The sequence below is a fragment of the Motacilla alba genome, chromosome 23, assembly GCF_015832195.1.
Source record: "Motacilla alba alba isolate MOTALB_02 chromosome 23, Motacilla_alba_V1.0_pri, whole genome shotgun sequence".
NCBI lineage: Eukaryota > Metazoa > Chordata > Aves > Passeriformes > Motacillidae > Motacilla > Motacilla alba.
The window spans coordinates 3761300-3779342 of record NC_052038.1 but is presented as its reverse complement, the minus strand read 5'-3'; the positions used below and the strand labels follow the sequence as shown (position 1 = coordinate 3779342).

General features: G+C 47.6%; 1 protein-coding gene across 1 annotated transcript; it reads left to right on the top strand.

Annotated features, from left to right (window-relative positions):
- The first annotated feature begins 2322 nt into the window (after positions 1-2322).
- On the top strand, positions 2323-18043 carry LOC119711029 (protein argonaute-4). The gene is made up of 18 exons (XM_038160696.1): positions 2323-2749; positions 5230-5395; positions 6044-6164; positions 7132-7313; positions 7712-7848; positions 7928-8062; positions 8215-8302; positions 8739-8886; positions 8963-9082; positions 9300-9428; positions 9567-9700; positions 10570-10754; positions 10996-11155; positions 12110-12425; positions 12876-13010; positions 13774-13875; positions 14090-14289; positions 14377-18043. Exons 1-18 carry the CDS (start codon positions 2731-2733, stop codon positions 14483-14485), a joined length of 2586 nt encoding a protein of 861 aa, XP_038016624.1. The 5' UTR covers positions 2323-2730; the 3' UTR covers positions 14486-18043.

Sequence of the window (18043 nt, the reverse complement as noted above, 5' to 3'; positions counted from 1 at the left end):
TATCACACTCAACATCTTACAGGACTGAGCCTTTGTGTTGCAGATTTCTGGAGACAGATTGTATCTTTGGTATCTTTGGTGGGGTTTTTTTGTTTTTTTTAAAGTACTATTTGTGTAGCCCTACAAACGTGTTTTTTATACATAGATATGGTGAATAATAGCATGGAAACGTTGCCAGATGCTGTGGAGTTTGTTACTGGTCTGGTAAAACTGGTTTTTTCCTCAGGTGTTCATCAGCTGATGTCAAGGAGTTATGAGAGAATCTCAGATCTATATGAAAATCTCAGATTTCATTTCATTTTAAAATAGATTTTGATGTTTCATCTTAGAAAACATCAGCCCCACAGGTTAAAAAAAGGCAAATAAAGTGGACTCAGCATTTATTATTTATAAAATGTTTTGACTTCTGGTTTTCTGGTGAGTCAGCAGGGAGCTGTTGGTTAAACAGAACCCAGGAGGTGCACAAGGGAGCAGCTCGCTAAAATAGCATAAACTGCTTAAAAAGGCAAAAAGTCCCTAGGCCCTTTATTTAATGGCTGGAAGTGTTGTCCCTTTAACAGAGGACAATTTCTTGTCTGTGAGGATAAGGACATGGCCACGGCAAGGTTCTCCCCAGGAGCTGAACGCCCTGGTCAGTGGAACACCGCGGGTTCCCAGCCCCGATGGTTCCATCAAGGTTCTCCCCAGGAGCTGAACGCCCTGGTCAGTGGGACACCGCGGGTTCCCAGCCCCGATGGTTCCAGGCTGGGTTCTCCCCAGGAGCTGAACGCCCTGGTCAGTGGGACACCGCGGGTTCCCAGCCCCGATGGTTCCATCAAGGTTCTCCCCAGGAGCTGAACGCCCTGGTCAGTGGGACACCGCGGGTTCCCAGCCCCGATGGTTCCAGGCTGCTCCTGGGTGGAGCCCAAGGTTGTGCCAGCCGCTGGTGGATCTCCAGCCCTTGTGGATCCTCGGCCACTCTGCGTCCACAGAGCACCTCAAGGGCTGGTGGTGACAACCCTGAGAGGATCGCTGCTGGGGCTCACCTGTTTTGTACAAATCCTGTTTGGTCAGGTGTTTTAAAGCCCACTGAGGCTGTTCAGCTGGTACTGGGAGTTGTTCAGGGTGTCATCAATTGGGCAGGGAGGATTCCCGGGTTTTGGGGAGCAGTGGAGGGCTGGTGAGGCCGGAGCAGCACCACTGGGGGCAGGCAGGCACCATCAGGGGAGCTGTCACGGAGCGTGCTGGAGTTCTGGGTTAATTATTAAACCTGCAAACAGGTGTTGGGTTTGGGGACAGAACAGGGGAGGTACAGACAGACAATTCCCTCCTCCCTGGTGCCCGAGGGGCAGCAGCTCTCACCTCTTCTGAGGCAGTTCTGGAAGGGCCACATGCATGAGATGCACCCTTGGAAGAGCCAGGGGGTCAGGGAGGGAATCCCGACACCCAGCCCTAGTGAGGGACATCTGTGCTGTGTCCAGCTCTGGGCTCCTCAGGACGAGAAAGACAAGGAGATACTGGAGGGGGCCCAGCAGAGGCCACAAAGATGATGGGGGCTCTGGAGAGACTGTGGGAGCTGGGCCTGGTTATTCTGGAGAAGGGACGGCTGAGAGGGGATCCCATCAATCCACGCCAATATCTGAAAGGCAGGTGCCTAGAGAATTGTGCCAGACTCCTTTCACCAAATCACAAAATTGCTGGGGTTGGAGGGGTCGTCTGCAGATCATCCAGTCCAATGATCCTGCCAAGGCAGAGTCACCCAGAGCAGGTGACACAGGAACGTGTCCAGGTCAGGTTGGAATGACTCCGGACAGGGAGACTCCATAATCTCCCTGGGCATCCTCTTCCAGTCTCGGCCACCCTCATGGAAAGTTCATCCTTATGCTGAGGAAGTGTTTTAATTTATGGCCATTGCTCCTCGCTTTGGTGCTGGGCACCACTGAAAAGGATCTTTTCGCCTGTGCCCAGCAACAGGACGAGGAGCAATGGCCATAAACAAAACCACAGCGTTTCACCCTAACACGGGGTAGGAACTTCTTTCTGTTGAGGGTGGCCGAGCACTGGAACAGGTGTCCAGGGAGGGCGCGGGGTGTCCCTATGCGGAGACATTCCAAACGCACCTGGACGCGCCTCCGGTGCCCCTGCCTGGCCAGGGGTTAGGACCGGACGATCTCCAGAGGTCCCTTCACAGGACGATCTCCAGAGGTCCCCTCACACCCGGAACGTTCCGGGATTCCGTCATTCGGAGCCGGCACCTGTTGCGGCTGCGGGGTCGCGCGGGCGGCGTGCGCGCTCCCGCGGGCGGGAGGGGGGGGCGGCGCGCGTGCGCGAGCCGGCGGCGCCGGGCAGCGCGGAGCGGCCTCTTCCTCCCTCCCTTCTCCTCCTCCTTTTCCTCCTCTTCCTCCTCCTCCTCCTCCTCATCCCCGTCCCGGGAGCGCGCTCGGGCGCGTGCTGGCGGCGGCGGGGGCGCGCGCGGGCTCGGCGGGGGCGCAGCGCGGGGATTGTTCGCGCCGCCGCTCGGGGAAGCGGAACGCGGGGAGCGCTCCCCGCCGCGCCCCCGCTGCCTCCTCCTCATCCTCCTCCTCGGCCGCCGCCGCCTCCCGCCCCGCCGCCCCCGTGTCCGCGCCGGACCCCCACCCCGCCGCCAATATTCCCGAGATCAAGCGCTACGCGGCGGCGGCGGGGCCGGCGGCGGGGCCCGGGGCGGGCGGCGGGGCCGGCGGCGAGAGCAGCGAGGCCGCCACCGCCGCCATGGAGGCGCTGGGACCCGGTGAGAGGCGCGGGGGGGCGCGGGGGCCGCGGCCTGGCGGGCCGTGACAGCGGGGGAAGGAGGCCGCGGGCCCGGCGGGGCTGCCCGGCGGCGGCGGGGCCCGCTCGGAGCCGCCGGCGCTGCCCGGTGCCCGGGAGCCGCGGCGGGTCGCCAAACTTTGCGTGGGGGTTGCGGATGCCCGCACGGCCCCGCTGTTGCCGGGGGACGCGGCTCGCCCTCCCCGGGGTGAACGGGACGGGGCTGGAGCGGGACAGCGACAGCGAGGGGACGGGCACAGGCAGGGCTGTGCTGTCACGGCGATGCGCGCCCTGCAACCTGTGCAGTGCTAAGTTTCATGTTTGACATTGAGCTATTTCTGGGAGTTTAAGGTGATGCTGTCTGGAAATACGGCTGTTTATTTCTTGAACAAAGTTCGCTTAAATGCTGGTGGGTTTTTGCATGTGCTGCTTTCCTGCTTGTGTCCTGTTCCATGATTATTCTCCCATCAAATGCCTGCGGGATGTATTTCTAGCCCTCAGTGGCCTCTACACCTGACCCATCAAGTTCCCATTCAAACGATTGCTGTAAGCGAAGTGATGTTAATTTTGGCGTGATAGGAAACGTTTATTGACACCAAGGTGCAATTCCAGAAGAATCCAGAGTTTGAGGTAGCGAGGGCTGACTCAGAGCCTGCTGTATGTGTGTGATGTATCCTGGCCTCCCTGAGTTCCAGCTGGAGAAGCAGATTCTCTTTCAGTTTTGAAAACTGCTTCCTGTCTGAAGCAATTCGGTTGAGGTGCTTAGTACATAATGGTTGTGGGGTAAGAGAAATTAAAATGTAACAGCACATACAACCCTAGTCGGGCTGATCAGGTAAAAATCCTGTGATGCCAGGGCAGCCTGGCTTCAAATGGGAAAACAGTTTGTAGCTGATTCTCTAGAATCCTTTGAGAAATAACTTTAGGAAGTTGACTCCCTTGTCAATACCAAGGGAGGAAAATGGGTAAATATAGTTGTCATTTAATCTCTTGCAGGAGGTCAGTGCCTGCACTTCCTTCAGACTAATTAGCATGGGATTAATGGATCATCTCTCGTATCCAAATAAGCACAGCAAACTTTGATTGCCCTCAATGATTCATGCCTGTCAAGACAGCTGTAGTTTTTTTAAACAACAAACTGTAACTTTTTTTAAACACTAACCGTACCCCACAACTGGTCTGACCGTGAGGGAGCACGATCCGGCAGGCGGGTGTGGAGCCAGGAACGTGTCCTGTGGGATATCTGTCCCCAGCAGCCCCTGCCACTGCAGCTCTGCAGAGCTGACACGGCAGTGGGCTTCAGCTGCTTACATGCTCTCTGTTCCTTCTGCTTAAAAATATTCCAGGGCTGGTGTCCTTAGGTTGGTGATTTCATTTGGTAACGCAGTAGCCAATGGATGGCTTTTAAATCCAGTGTGGAATCTCCTGGGATTTCGTTCTGGCTTTAGTTTATGGTTGTGTTAAAGTTTATTGCTGCACACTGAAGTGTACCCAAATAGGAGTCACCTACCTCTCCTTTCTCCTGGTACAAACTCTGAGATTTTGTCTTACATGGATGCTGTCAGGCTATAATGCTAAATTTGCCCTAAGTTTTATGATAGGTTTATTATTGCATTCTAGTGAGACTGCTTGCCCTCTCCTTTGCTACTCTACAACAGAGGGAAGACACTTTGATCACACTGAGCCTTGCTCAGACATAGACAAACCCATGAAAATATACCAATGTCATTTGCTTTATGTGCAGTGTCAGCTGAGGCTCTGATCGATTTAAAAAATAGTCAGTTTAATCTCGTTAACATGGTATCTCAGATCTTAACACTTTGAGGAGGGTAACTAAAGGCTTCCCTAGTGACCAGCTTGCATGTGAGTAATGCTTCCAGGCCTCTAATAATTTCCTGCTTAGATCTGTTCCTGAAGCTCTTCTTTTCTCCCAATAAAATATCTCTTCCATGTCTGTAGGAGTCCATACCTGTCTAATGCTTTCTCCCTTATCCTTCTACTTCGAGGAAAAGCCTAAACCTTTCCTCACTCCTGTCTTTACCTTGGAATTTTAAATTGGATCATTGACGTCTGAACTTTAAGCCTGTAGTGAAAACAATGACAAAATGTGGCTTTTGTGGCTGTTGGTTTGTTTTAGAAATGGAGGTAGGGATGTATTTCTCTTTGCATTACATGAAAATACAGAATATCTGTATGGCTGCATTCCCTCTCAGAACTCTGTGAAGTTCTTAACCACGGTCATGAATTAATGCCACTAAGATTTTAAGAATGATTTATGGCACCTACCTGTACATGCTTTAGGGAGCACGTTTTTTACCTTGAACTTCTGAGCAGCTGGAAGGCTCAGCCTCTTTGAACACCTCTGTTTGCAGCCTCAAAAAGATTAAGATTTCTTCCTGCCCAGCCAAACGGTGCACGGAGTGAGCCATCACACCTCACACACATTTGTCTGACTTTTCCTAGGGCCCCCGACCAGCCTTTTCCAGCCGCCCCGTCGCCCAGGCCTGGGCACTGTTGGGAAACCCATCCGGCTCCTGGCCAACCACTTCCAGGTTCAGATCCCCAAGATTGATGTTTATCACTATGATGTAGACATCAAACCAGAGAAACGCCCCCGCAGAGTCAACAGGTAGGAGTGACTTAATAAAGGTTTATTGGTTTAAATTAAGTGTATATACCTGATGTAAGGGAGCTGTGCATCCTAGGAATTCTCCATCTGCTAAAGGCCTCTTTGTGTTTGCACTGTGGTCAGCAGTTGCTTTTCAGTGATCTATAATATTCTTGCAATTGGCCTGTAATCTGGAAGGCTCTGGGAAATGTACTGAGCATTGACCTCCAGCTGGTTTTATTTTACAGTCTACAAGTCAATGTCCCTGGTAATTGTTCCACAGTCTGTTACACAAACACGTGTGGCAGCTGAGGGGAGGCATTTCAGCTCATAGATTTTGGAGTCCACACGTGGATCAATCCACAGAGTGTCCCCACCCACCCCAAGGCTTGTGTCTGCTCCTGTGGGAGACTATCTCTCCAGGTTCCTTTGCTTGTTTTGGCTGTAGCTCTGCTGACAGCACAGATACCTGTACAGACACCTGTGTGTGCCACTTGGGTGTCTGAACCCAGAGGTGACATTCACAGCTTCTGGTGTGACCTGGGGCTGCTTTCGTGCCTTCCTGTTTTTCATATCTTGCTCCTTTAAGAAAAAGTGAAAAAATAATTTGAAATTGCGTAATTCCATGACTGAATTTTCTGTTCTTCCACTTAATGAATCACTGCCCAGGGAGGTGGTGGACACGATGGTGAGGCACTTCAAGATGCAGATATTTGGGGATCGGCAGCCTGGCTACGATGGGAAGCGGAACATGTACACGGCACACCCCTTACCCATTGGCAGGGACAGAGTAAGTGTTGCTTTAACTTTTCCACAGGAAAACTGTTACAGTGTCATTTGAAAAGTGTTCTTTTATTGACATAAACCCAAAATACTGTCACACCTATTAGTGTAGCCTTGGAAATGACAGGCAGGACCAGTCAGGGACTCTAGGAGCTCGCTGGTGTTTTACTGAAGTTTGTGTTTTTGAGTTTCTAATTCCCACTTCTTCAGCTACAGAATATCACGAGACACGAGAACTACATTTTGGTTTTATAGCTGCAAGGAGACTATTTTCCTTCCACCCTGATAGGAACTTCCCTTTTCCCTGTCCTGACCCTTGTTCTGTTGCTGAATGATAAAGTCATTGTAGCTGATGATGGCTGTGCTTGGGTTTGGTTGTGCTGTGGAGATACGTCCCTGTGTTCCTGGAACAACCAGATCAGCTGTTCCTGCCTTGCATGTGCACCCCAGCTCTAAACTAAACTTCCCCACATCTACTGATCTCCCAAGGGATCTGGTCATTGCTGTGCCTGGGAGGGTGTCCAGGATGAGTTCACAGTTACCCTCTGGGCTGTGGGGTGTGAGAATCATCCCAAGTGTTGTACCAGAACTCTGAGATTTGTGTTTCTCAGCGAGTCTCCTTTATGACCAAAAGGTTTTCTTGCCTTCCCATTTGGTTCACAACACATCTTGCTATTAATTGGCTGACTTAAAAAAATGACTCACTGTTCTCCAGAGCTTTGATGTCACCATACTAATCACTGCTCAAAATTTACATTTAAAAATACTTCAGTGCAGTTTCTCAGATGAATAAATGACAAACTTTCAAAGTCCTGAGGGAAGCGATTGTAATATTTTAAGGTCATTACACAAACTAATAATCAAAAATACAGATTCAAAGGACACCTAGGAGAAAACTGTACCATTGCTGAGCGTTGTGTCTGTCTGCGATCCATAACAAAAGCTTGTGCTTAATTTTCTTGTGCCTGTGGCAGGTGGATATGGAGGTTACACTTCCAGGAGAGGGGAAGGACCAGACATTTAAGGTTTCCATTCAGTGGGTGTCAGTCGTCAGCCTTCAGATGCTGCTGGAAGCTCTGGCAGGGCACTTGAATGAAGTTCCTGAAGATTCTGTACAGGCGCTGGATGTAATCACACGGCACCTTCCCTCCATGAGGTGGGTACTTTTGGGGCCTTCCTGACTGGATATGTCTTCTACCCATCTCAACCTTTGTGTTTGTTATTCCTTGTTGCTGCTCTGCTGCCCATTACACTCCTGGGGTGGAAGGGATGAGGGATACAGCCACGTAATTCAACACCTGCCTTACAAATTTGCACTAGAATAGGGAAATGTGATCTGAACTAGACTTGTGTCTGCTGGTCATGTTTCTAACAGGAATTTGCTGTACCTTTTCCAGCTGCCCTGTCAGAAAAGGCTTTGTGTGCTTGCCATAAGTCAGCTCTGACAGTTATAACATGCTGTAATAATAACATGTTTTAAACACTATAGTTGTGAATGTAAAAAGTATATCAGAAAGAAATGATCAGAGTATCAATTTTCTTATTTTTTTCCAGGTACACCCCTGTGGGTCGCTCCTTTTTCTCCCCTCCTGAAGGTTATTACCACCCCCTGGGAGGGGGCAGGGAGGTCTGGTTTGGCTTCCACCAGTCGGTCCGTCCTGCCATGTGGAACATGATGCTCAACATCGATGGTGTGTAAGAGATTCTGTCTCGCTCATGTAACAGAGTTCTTTGTGCTTCCCAGTTAATTGTCCTGTCTTTTTATCTTAGTGTCAGCGACTGCTTTCTATCGTGCCCAGCCTATCATTGAGTTCATGTGCGAGGTCTTGGACATCCAGAACATCAGTGAACAAAGCAAACCTCTGACAGACTCCCAGCGTGTCAAGTTTACCAAAGAAATCAGAGGTAAAAGCTTGTCCTAAAGCTGCTGCAAGAAAATACTGAAACCTGCTCGTGATGTATTTGCAAGGCACACGGAGAACTGGCTGTCCCTTTTTGCCTTCATCTTCTTCAAAGGTGATTCCTGTCCCTGAATTTATTTTCTGTTGGATTTTCAGGTCTAAAAGTAGAGGTGACCCACTGTGGCCAGATGAAGAGGAAATACCGAGTTTGCAACGTTACCCGGCGGCCAGCCAGCCACCAGACGTATGTATCAAGCACTGCCTGACAGTTCTTCTTCTTAAAATCTTCAACCTATTAAATATATTTGGAATATATTTGGTGTATTTTGTATGCAGGAATAGTTGCCTCTGGAGGTGAAGCAGCTGTGTGGCTTTACAGGAATGTTTAGTCTTAGTGGAGTAGAGGAATAGTGTGGGTTTTGACTACTTGTTTATTTCTTTCAACCCAGGAAAACTGAGCTGTATCCTGGCTTTTAAATACAGTTATCAAAAGCTCCTATTTTTAAAATAGTTAAAATACAAGAAATTCAGTATATGGTCTAAAATCTTTTAATAAAGAAGAGATCCAGTAACTAAGGAAAATAGAAATTTGCTTAAGGTAGTCTGGAATAGGTTTTTCATACTGTTTTTTCCTTTAAAAAAATCTGACCAAGTTTAACCAGAACAAATGTCATTTCTAGGTTCCCTCTGCAGCTGGAGAATGGGCAGGCCATGGAGTGCACAGTAGCTCAGTATTTTAAGCAGAAGTACAGTCTGCAGCTGAAATACCCTCACCTGCCCTGTCTCCAGGTGGGCCAGGAGCAGAAACACACGTACCTGCCACTGGAGGTAAGGATCTGAGTCCTGCACTGTGGGGTGTCCTCTGTTGAACGGTGTCACAGCACCTCTCCCTGCTCCTGTACAGGTGTGTAACATCGTGGCTGGCCAGAGGTGCATCAAGAAGCTCACGGACAATCAAACCTCAACCATGATAAAAGCAACAGCCAGGTCTGCCCCAGACAGGCAGGAGGAGATCAGCAGACTGGTGAGTATTTTCCCAGCTGCACAGTCTGTGTTTGTCACTTCTCGTGGCTTTTCCAGACAATTGGAGCAGGTGATGTTGAGCAGCATGGCCAAAAGAGAAATTAAAAATCCGTTTTGTTTAAAACAAATCCTTCTAAACAGAAAGGCTGTTGATGACAAAGAGGGCAGAGTCACTTGAAGCTTCAGTGCAGTGACATCAGTTCTTGTCTTGTCCCCAGGTGAAGAGTAACAGTATGGTTGGTGGGCCTGATCCGTATCTGAAGGAGTTTGGAATTGTTGTCCATAACGAAATGACAGAGCTGACAGGCAGAGTTCTGCCAGCCCCAATGCTGCAGTATGGAGGCAGGGTGAGTTTCCATGTCTGGTAAAACTCCTTATCCTGAGGTTATTGAAATTCAGGAGGTGTTTTGTGTATCTTCCTCTGGTGGGCTACAGTCAAAACGGAGCAGCACTTGATTTCTAATTTGCCTTTGGTTTTTACCTAGAACAAGACTGTGGCCACACCAAACCAAGGCGTGTGGGACATGAGAGGGAAACAGTTCTATGCTGGCATTGAGATTAAAGTTTGGGCTGTTGCCTGTTTTGCTCCTCAAAAACAATGCAGGGAAGACTTGCTGAAGTAAGTACTTTCCTATTTATTTAGGATTCTATTTCAAGGTGTATTTTTCTCATGTTTTTGAAAGGTGATGTGTAGTATAAATTGATTTTCCCCTGCCCTTCAAATTACTCTACAGAGTCCTAAAGAAAGAGGTTCTGTGATTGGTAAAAGTCATGGTTGCAATAATGCTCAAATAAGTTAGGTGGATGAGTGAAAATTTACCAGAGCATCGGTATTAGTCTGGGAGTCTGCCTCAGGATGTTTATCTCAAATGTCTGTTTCAGTAAGGCTTGTAAAACTCCAGTAGCTGATGACCTTCCTCGGAGAGGATTAGAGTTATATTAGTGAGTTCCTGGTGGGGATAGAATTGCTAAAAAATAGTTACTGTAGTATTACCTTGGGTCTTCAGGGCAGTTAGGATTTGGTGAAGTGAAGGAGAGATCTTGACTCCATTTCAGAAGGCTGGTTTATTATATTATGATATATATTACATTAGAAAAGACCACACTATAACTGTACTACAAAGAACAGAGAGAGAGATTCATCAGAAGGCGAGACAGGAATAGAAAGGAATGAATAACAAAGTTCTGTGACTCCCAGAGAGTCCGAGAGCTGCTGCCTCCTCGATTGGCCACCAAGTAGAAATATTTCACATTGACCAACCGAGGAAGCACCTGCTGCATCCCACAGCAGCAGATCACAAATTGTTTACACTTGAAGCTGAGGCCCTTCAGCTTCTCAGGAGAAGAAAATCCTAGCAAAGGGATTTTCATAAAATATCACAACCGCACTGTAGTGCTGTGAAATAGCAGAAGCAGCGCAGCTCTGGCTGATAAAACTGATGAGCGAGCCATAGCGAGAAGGCCAGAACAAATCCACTTCTATTTCAGGAGTTTCACAGACCAGCTGCGCAAGATCTCCAAGGACGCCGGCATGCCGATCCAGGGCCAGCCCTGCTTCTGCAAGTACGCCCAGGGTGCAGACAGCGTGGAGCCCATGTTCAAACACTTAAAGCTGACTTATGTTGGCCTGCAGCTCATCGTGGTGATTCTGCCTGGGAAGACGCCTGTGTACGGTACGGAGAAGGGGATGTAAAGTGATCAGGAGCTGTACTGCAAGTGGGTGGCAGGAAGGAGGCAGAGGAGGAGATGGGTTCTCTTTAAAAAGATTGGAGCTGGTTTGTCAGGCCTGGTTAGAGAAGTTGTGTATTACCAAAGAGCAAACTGAACATTTGTCAGTGGAGTTTCAAGGATCTGAAATACAGTAACATCTGAAAAAAGAGCAAGCAGGAACCACTGCCTTATTTTCTGTCACAGCTGAAGTCAAGCGGGTTGGAGATACTCTTCTAGGCATGGCCACACAGTGTGTTCAGGTCAAGAACGTGGTCAAAACCTCTCCACAAACGCTGTCCAACCTGTGTCTGAAGATCAATGCCAAGCTTGGAGGAATCAACAATGTGCTGGTACCTCATCAAAGGTGAGATTCAATCAAAAGCTCTTTGCAATGTCTGCATTGTCAAGGAAAATGGTGTTGTTTTGTTGTGTTTGCTAAAATGATACTTTTCAAAATAAAACATACTTTAGAAATTCCCACAGTCTGGAGTGGACAGTGGAGGATATGTCTGCATTTGGATTGTTCCCAGTTAGCCCTGAGCCAAGGGGAGTCAGAGCCATCAAGCAGTCAGAGCCACCAAACTCACCAAGAGTTTTTTCCTGTCTCTTTCCTGCCTTTGGATTCACTCAGTGTACCTTTTCCTCTTGCCACCTCCAATAGCATCCTGTGTTTGCATCCAAATTGAAAGAGGAGTGAGGAGGAGTGACTTGGAATCAATACCTGTAACTTGGTCTGCCTTTGATCCTGTCCTTGTCACTTTCTGTTCTTTCTGGACTGTAAGTGCTGGAGGCAGAGAATTTTGCCCTTAAAGTCTCTCACAGGTTTTAGTTCTGTTCAGTGCTTTGGATGCACCTTCCTCCACTGTAATTTTTTTTTGTTCCTGACCCTCTTTCTTTTTGCTGTTCTCATTTATTATTATGAGTTGATAAAACCTCTCCTCTCAAGTCAGCTTGAGGAAGTTGGGGTTATCCTGGAGAAGAGAAGGTTGTGTGAAAACCTTCCAGTATCTGAAGGGACCAACAAGGAGGCCAGAGAGGGACTGTAGTAATGGCTTCAAACTGAAAGGGAGTACATCTAGATTAGAGACTAGGAAAGAATTGTTCCCTGTGAGGGTGGTGAGGCCCTGGCACAGGTTGCCCAGAGAAGCTGTGACTGCCCCTGGATCCCTGGAAGTGTCCAAAGCCAGGCTGGACGGGGCTTGGAGCAACCAAGCTTAGGGTGGCGTGGGTGGAACTGGCTGGGTTTTAAGGCCTTTTCCACCCCAAACTCTTCTGGAATTCCGTGATTCTAACTAATAAACTTAATCTTATCAAACAGGCCCTCGGTGTTCCAGCAGCCAGTGATCTTTCTGGGAGCAGATGTCACTCACCCTCCCGCCGGGGATGGGAAGAAGCCGTCCATCGCGGCCGTGGTGGGCAGCATGGACGGGCACCCCAGCCGCTACTGCGCCACGGTGCGCGTGCAGACCTCGCGCCAGGAGACCTCCCAGGAGCTGCTCTACAGCCAGGAGGTCATCCAGGACCTGACCAACATGGTGAGGGAGCTGTTGATCCAGTTCTACAAATCCACTCGCTTCAAGCCCACGAGGATCATTTACTACAGAGGGGGAGTGTCGGAAGGACAGATGAAACAGGTATTGCCTGATAATTTTTTGTTGATCATGAAAAGGGATTGATATATAGTTATATGAATTATAAAAGATTGGCTGTTGAAAAAATATATTTATGTGGATTATATTTGTTATTGGAAACATTAAGTTTCCTTGAATTGTCCTGGGCAAGCACAATTTACCAGTCTGGTAATTTTGGTCAAATATTGGAATCATCTGCCCAGGGAGGTGGTGGATTTGTCATCCCTGGATTTGTTTAAAAAAAATCTGGATGTGGCACTGGGTGCCATGATCTGGTTGAGCTGTTAGAACATGGGTTGGACTCGTTGATCTTAAAGGTCTCTTCCAACCTAGAAATTCTGTGATTCTGTGGTCGTGTCCCTTACCATGTGGCATTTGTACACAGGTAAAAAAAAAAAAAAAATCAAATACCTACTGAATTCATCCCATAATAGTTAAATCTTCTGCTTGTAGGTAGCTTGGCCAGAGCTGATCGCCATCCGGAAGGCCTGCATTAGTTTGGAAGAAGATTATAGACCTGGAATAACCTACATTGTTGTGCAGAAAAGGCATCACACCAGGCTGTTCTGTGCTGACAAAACTGAAAGGGCAAGTACTGACTCCCTGAGGGGGAGGTGGTGGCACAGGAAAGTGAGATTGTTTGATTCAGTGGGGTGGGATCCGTCTTGCCCACTAAAGCTGTAAAGCAGCAGCAGTACTGAGTGGTAACAGGCTTTCGCTACCAAAATAACCAGTTCCTCCTTTTTTTATTGCTCTACATCAGATGGAACAGCTTGTTCCCCCTTTTGGAATAGGTGTGCTCAGTATCCCAGTGTTTGTGTACCTGGAGATGTACCCTGGGTTTTTATAGTCCAGGATTCCTGATGCTGAGCTGACCTGGCTGTTCACTCTGTTCCCTGTTCTGTCTCCAGGTGCATCTAAGATGTGCCTGTGGTACAAATCCACAGGCCAGCTGAAGAACCTTCTTTAGGGAAGCACTTGATCTGAGGTTTGCTTAAAAACCCAGAGCTCCGGGGTGTGAGAGCAAACAAGGGTACGAAATAAATTTATCTCAGGAGCCTGCATTTTCAGATCCTGAATTACTTGTGTAGGCTTTATCCCACTCTGCAGTTCTAATGGTGCTGGCAAGGGTTTTATTTTCCTCTGATGACACACCAGCTGGATTTGGCGAAGTTTCTAAAAAGGAATTCACAGAGAACATTTTCATTCCTCCTGTGTAAACGACCTTAATATATTTTCACCTTCCTGAGCAGTAAATTCTCCGGCAGCTTTCAATAGAGCCTACCTTTGAAAGCATTTTGGGGTCACTTCCAAAAAAGCCCATGGACTAATAATAAACCTTTCTCACTAGGTGGGTAAAAGTGGCAACGTACCAGCAGGCACTACTGTGGACAGCACCATCACACATCCCTCTGAATTTGACTTTTACCTCTGTAGCCATGCAGGAATTCAGGTAATGTCAGCTCCGCTGTGCTCAGGCTGTGTGACTAAATCCTTGTAGTTGTCCCCGTGGGAAAAGTCACTTCTGTTTGTGGCTTGGCAGACTCAGAGTGTGTCGGTGCCTGCTTGGCACTGACTCCTCGGTGTCTGCTGGAAGGTGCAGCCTGCAGGTACCACCTCTGTCCTTGCTGTTGCTCTCCAGCTGACTGCTCACCTGTTCTCTGCAGGGAACCAGCCGGCCCTCCCACTACCAGGTGTTGTGGGATGACAACTGCTTCACGGCGGACGAGCTGCAGCTGCTGACGTACCAGCTGTGCCACACGTACGTGCGCTGCACCCGCTCCGTCTCCATCCCCGCGCCCGCCTACTACGCCAGGCTGGTGGCCTTTCGGGCCAGGTACCATCTTGTGGACAAGGATCACGACAGGTAAGGAACGGCCTCATCGTCCTGGTGAGCAGGTAGTGAAGCTGAGCTGTGCTGCTTGTTCGCTCACGGGTGTGTGTCTGCTCGCAGCGCCGAGGGCAGCCACGTGTCGGGGCAGAGCAACGGCCGCGATCCGCAGGCGCTGGCCAAGGCCGTGCAGATCCACCACGACACCCAGCACACCATGTACTTCGCTTGAGAGCACCTGGGAAGATGAGGCAAAACAACTACCCATGCAGTCCTGAAGTGTTTGGAAGCCTCCTGCTCTACCCAGGGCCGGGGGATTTCGGACTGCCCACTACCAGCAGCTCCGGACAGTCGCACTGAATCTGTTCTTCACTGCAACGTCTGATGCACCAACACAATTGAGCCATTTGTTTCATTGTTTTCTGTACTAGAAATCCATAGACTTGTCTTTTCTGATGCATTGGACTGAATTTTTACCTCAAAGCGCAAAGGCCGATCATCCTGAAATTTTTCAAGGACTTGGCACGAAAGGTTTCTATCAAATCTTTTGCTAGCTGTGTTTTTTTTCAGTTCTCCTCATCCCATGAGCTGACGGTGACTGCTGCCCTGTCTCCGTGCCCTGCTTCGTGAGTATGACGTGATGGCAAAATGTTTTATCCAGCTCGCTGTAATCCTTCTGTCGTGTGGGGCCATAGATTTTTTTATGGAGATTTTAGACTTCACTACTGTAAATGCCTTTTAACAAACATAACTTTCACAGGTATTGCAGTTTTTTGTCAGTTTTACTAATTATCTTTTTAATCTCTGCAGACTTGGGCTGCAAAGCAATTGCACTATACTGCGAGTTAATAGGTGGTTCTTGTTCTGTGAATGTGTAATATAACCAATAGTGATGCCTGTCAGTAGATTTTAATGATAATGGTTATAAATAATACTGCCATGGTATCGTAACAAGTACTGAACCATCATTTCCCCCCTCTAAAAATGATAAAACAAAAAAAAAAAAATTTAGCTTTTAGGTATTTTGCAAACTTTTACAAAAGTGCCCACTTTATGCTGCTGTGTGGTTTGATAAATCTAAGTGATTTTAAAACTTTTTTCTCATAGAAGGTTTAACTTTGGCAATAAATCTTTGTTTTTTAAGCCCCCCCAAACAGTGTAATTTTCTAGCTGAGGATTGTGCATGAGTTTAACCAACATTCTCGTGTCGTTTTCTGAACACACAATTTGGCAGTTTCTGAAACAAATTAGAAAAGACACATTTCCATGCTTTTTTTAAGAATTATTTTTAACTGTTTTATATTCACTGTTGGTGTCCTGTCTACAACATTTTTATAAGCTTGGAAACTGGGTGTTCCGTGTAGGAAAGGCCAACGTGTGCAGTTGAAATGCATTGTGTGACGGGCAACCTGAGGACTTGTACCAGCATTTTGAACTGTTTTTTTCCCTGGGAATCTGGGTTGCCCACACAATTGCATTTACAGTATGTTGAACCCGTGTGAGTCTCAAATGCTGATTCTGTCCCAGCCTAGAAATTAGGGTTTTTAATCTGCTTGGCTTTTTTTCAGCTGCAACCTGTAATCCAGAACAGGGACTTGGTTTCCCTGGTAATCCAGAACAGGGACTTGGTTTCCCTGGTATTCCTGTAATCCATGAACGTAGTAATTTAAGGCTAGATTCCTTACTGTATACCTGAGTTAGTGCAGATTAAAGCTTATTCCTAAACTGAGGAGGAGTTTGAGAAGCCCAAGGATTGCACTGTGGTCTCTGATACTTGTGTGGGGTTTGCTGCTAAGTTGTCTGCTGTCCCAAAGCTTAGGAACCAGCCCCCTCCAAATTTCAGCAATAGGAAATGCTGTTTCCTTCAGTCTTTAAGCTTGTAAATAAATGAAAGTTTACATTTCTAAATGCTGTTGTTTTCAGTTGTACCAGAGTACACTGAACATCTTCAAACAGTTTTATAACCTCCTTGCCAGTAGTACGTCTCATAGATTAAGTTTAACCTCTTTTCATTTCTGTTGAAAATGGGACTGAAGTGAACCCTGCTCCTGGCACGTGCCAGGACAGGTTTAGATTGAAAAAAAACAAAAAAGATTCTTTTCCGTTTTTTAACTTTTTTTTTAAAGAATACCTCACTTGTGTAACAAAATCAGGACATGTGGGTGGGAGACTGACCGCTGCTTTTCTCAGTACTCGTTCAGGGAGAAGACACAAAAACCCTTTTTAGAGTGAACTTTGACTGACCCAACACACACGGAGAACTTTGGCACCTTGAAAAGCACCTGAGCACCTGTTGGAGGTGGTAGGATCCAAGATCCCTGATTTGAGTTTGTGCACTAGGAATGGGGCTGGTTTGACAAGGGTGCGTAAAAAATGAACTTTATCACCAATTAGCTGTCCAGTGCCAAGCACTCCTGGTTGAGACTGAGGGAAGGGAGAGCCTCTCCTTGGTTTGCCTGTGACTGGATATTTGACCTCAGACCAGGTGGAGCATCAGCCCCTGGTGAGCCCTGGGCCAGCACCTGAGCGGGGCTGGTGTGAGCCCACCCCGGGCACAGGGCTGGAGTTTTGGGGGGAAAGCACTGAAGTTCAGGATCCAAGTTGCAGCAGTGCTGCCCTAGGCAGGTCTGAGCCCAAGTCTGGAGGACTTGAGGACCTGAGTGAGCCCTGTGGGCCTGAGTGACTCGTTCTGCATGTGTCAATCAATGGGAAGATGTGCATTCTGTAGCTGTAGTTTTAGGGTGTTTTGATTTTTGTTTTTTTGGGGTTTTTTTATAAATAAAGCCTGTTGGCCACTGTTTAGCTCTGTGGTGTGAAAGATTTTAAATGTAGCAAAGTTCAAAGAGTTGGGGAAGGGGGTGGTTGATATATATATATATATATTTAAAAAAATATAAAAAAAAAGGGGGGGAGGGGGCAGAAATCCTGTTTTCCACCCGGTTCTGCTTGCTTTGTCCCTGCTGAGCTCTGAACAAGCTCTGGCAATCCCTAGTTAGCCTGTCTCCAGCAGTCTGGCTCTTGTGTTGCTCCAGGTGCCTGGAGCTCCATCCAGGGGGGGGCAGGGGCTGTCCTGTGCCCACCCTCGCTGGGCCCTTGGGATGGGGCAGGGCCCTGGCTCAGAGCTGGCGTCTGACAGCCCCGACCCCTTTGTGGATGTGCTGTAGGAGTTTTCTTGCTCAATAGCGAGGGAGTGACTCTGCTTTCATTTTCAGAAGGCAGAGCCAGAGGGCACTGGATCCATCCCGATCCCGATCCACTGCGAGGCTCTTTCCCTGTGCACTAGAGGAAAGATCTTGCACTAAATATCACAGATTTTCTTAGACCTTGCTATTGACATTTTCATATTTCTATGTCTAGAGGCTGCAACTTCAATGTAAAATGTTTGCATTCGTTCAGTTTGACTTCTGATGTAATTTTTTGGTTTCTATATTGTTAGACTTGTAATGTTTCAAATGGTATTTTATTAACTTTGGACTGGATGTATGTCTCTAGCAATACGAGGTACTTTCTAAACTGTCCTGGGGCTCACAGCCCCGTGTCGAGATAAGATGCTGGTCGTGTACAATTGCATTGTATTTTTTTTTTTTTTAGCCTGCAGGGATATTTTGTGTTCATGTGTCCAAAAATAATAATAATAATAAAAAAAAAATTGGCATTCTCGTGCCAAATGTTCTGTTTTTCCTTATTGCTGTCCAATAAATGCAATGTACAGAGTGAGCAACCAATACTGTTGCCTGTAAACAAATGTCTTAAACTATTTAAGTTTTAATTAAAACTTGTACACAATGTG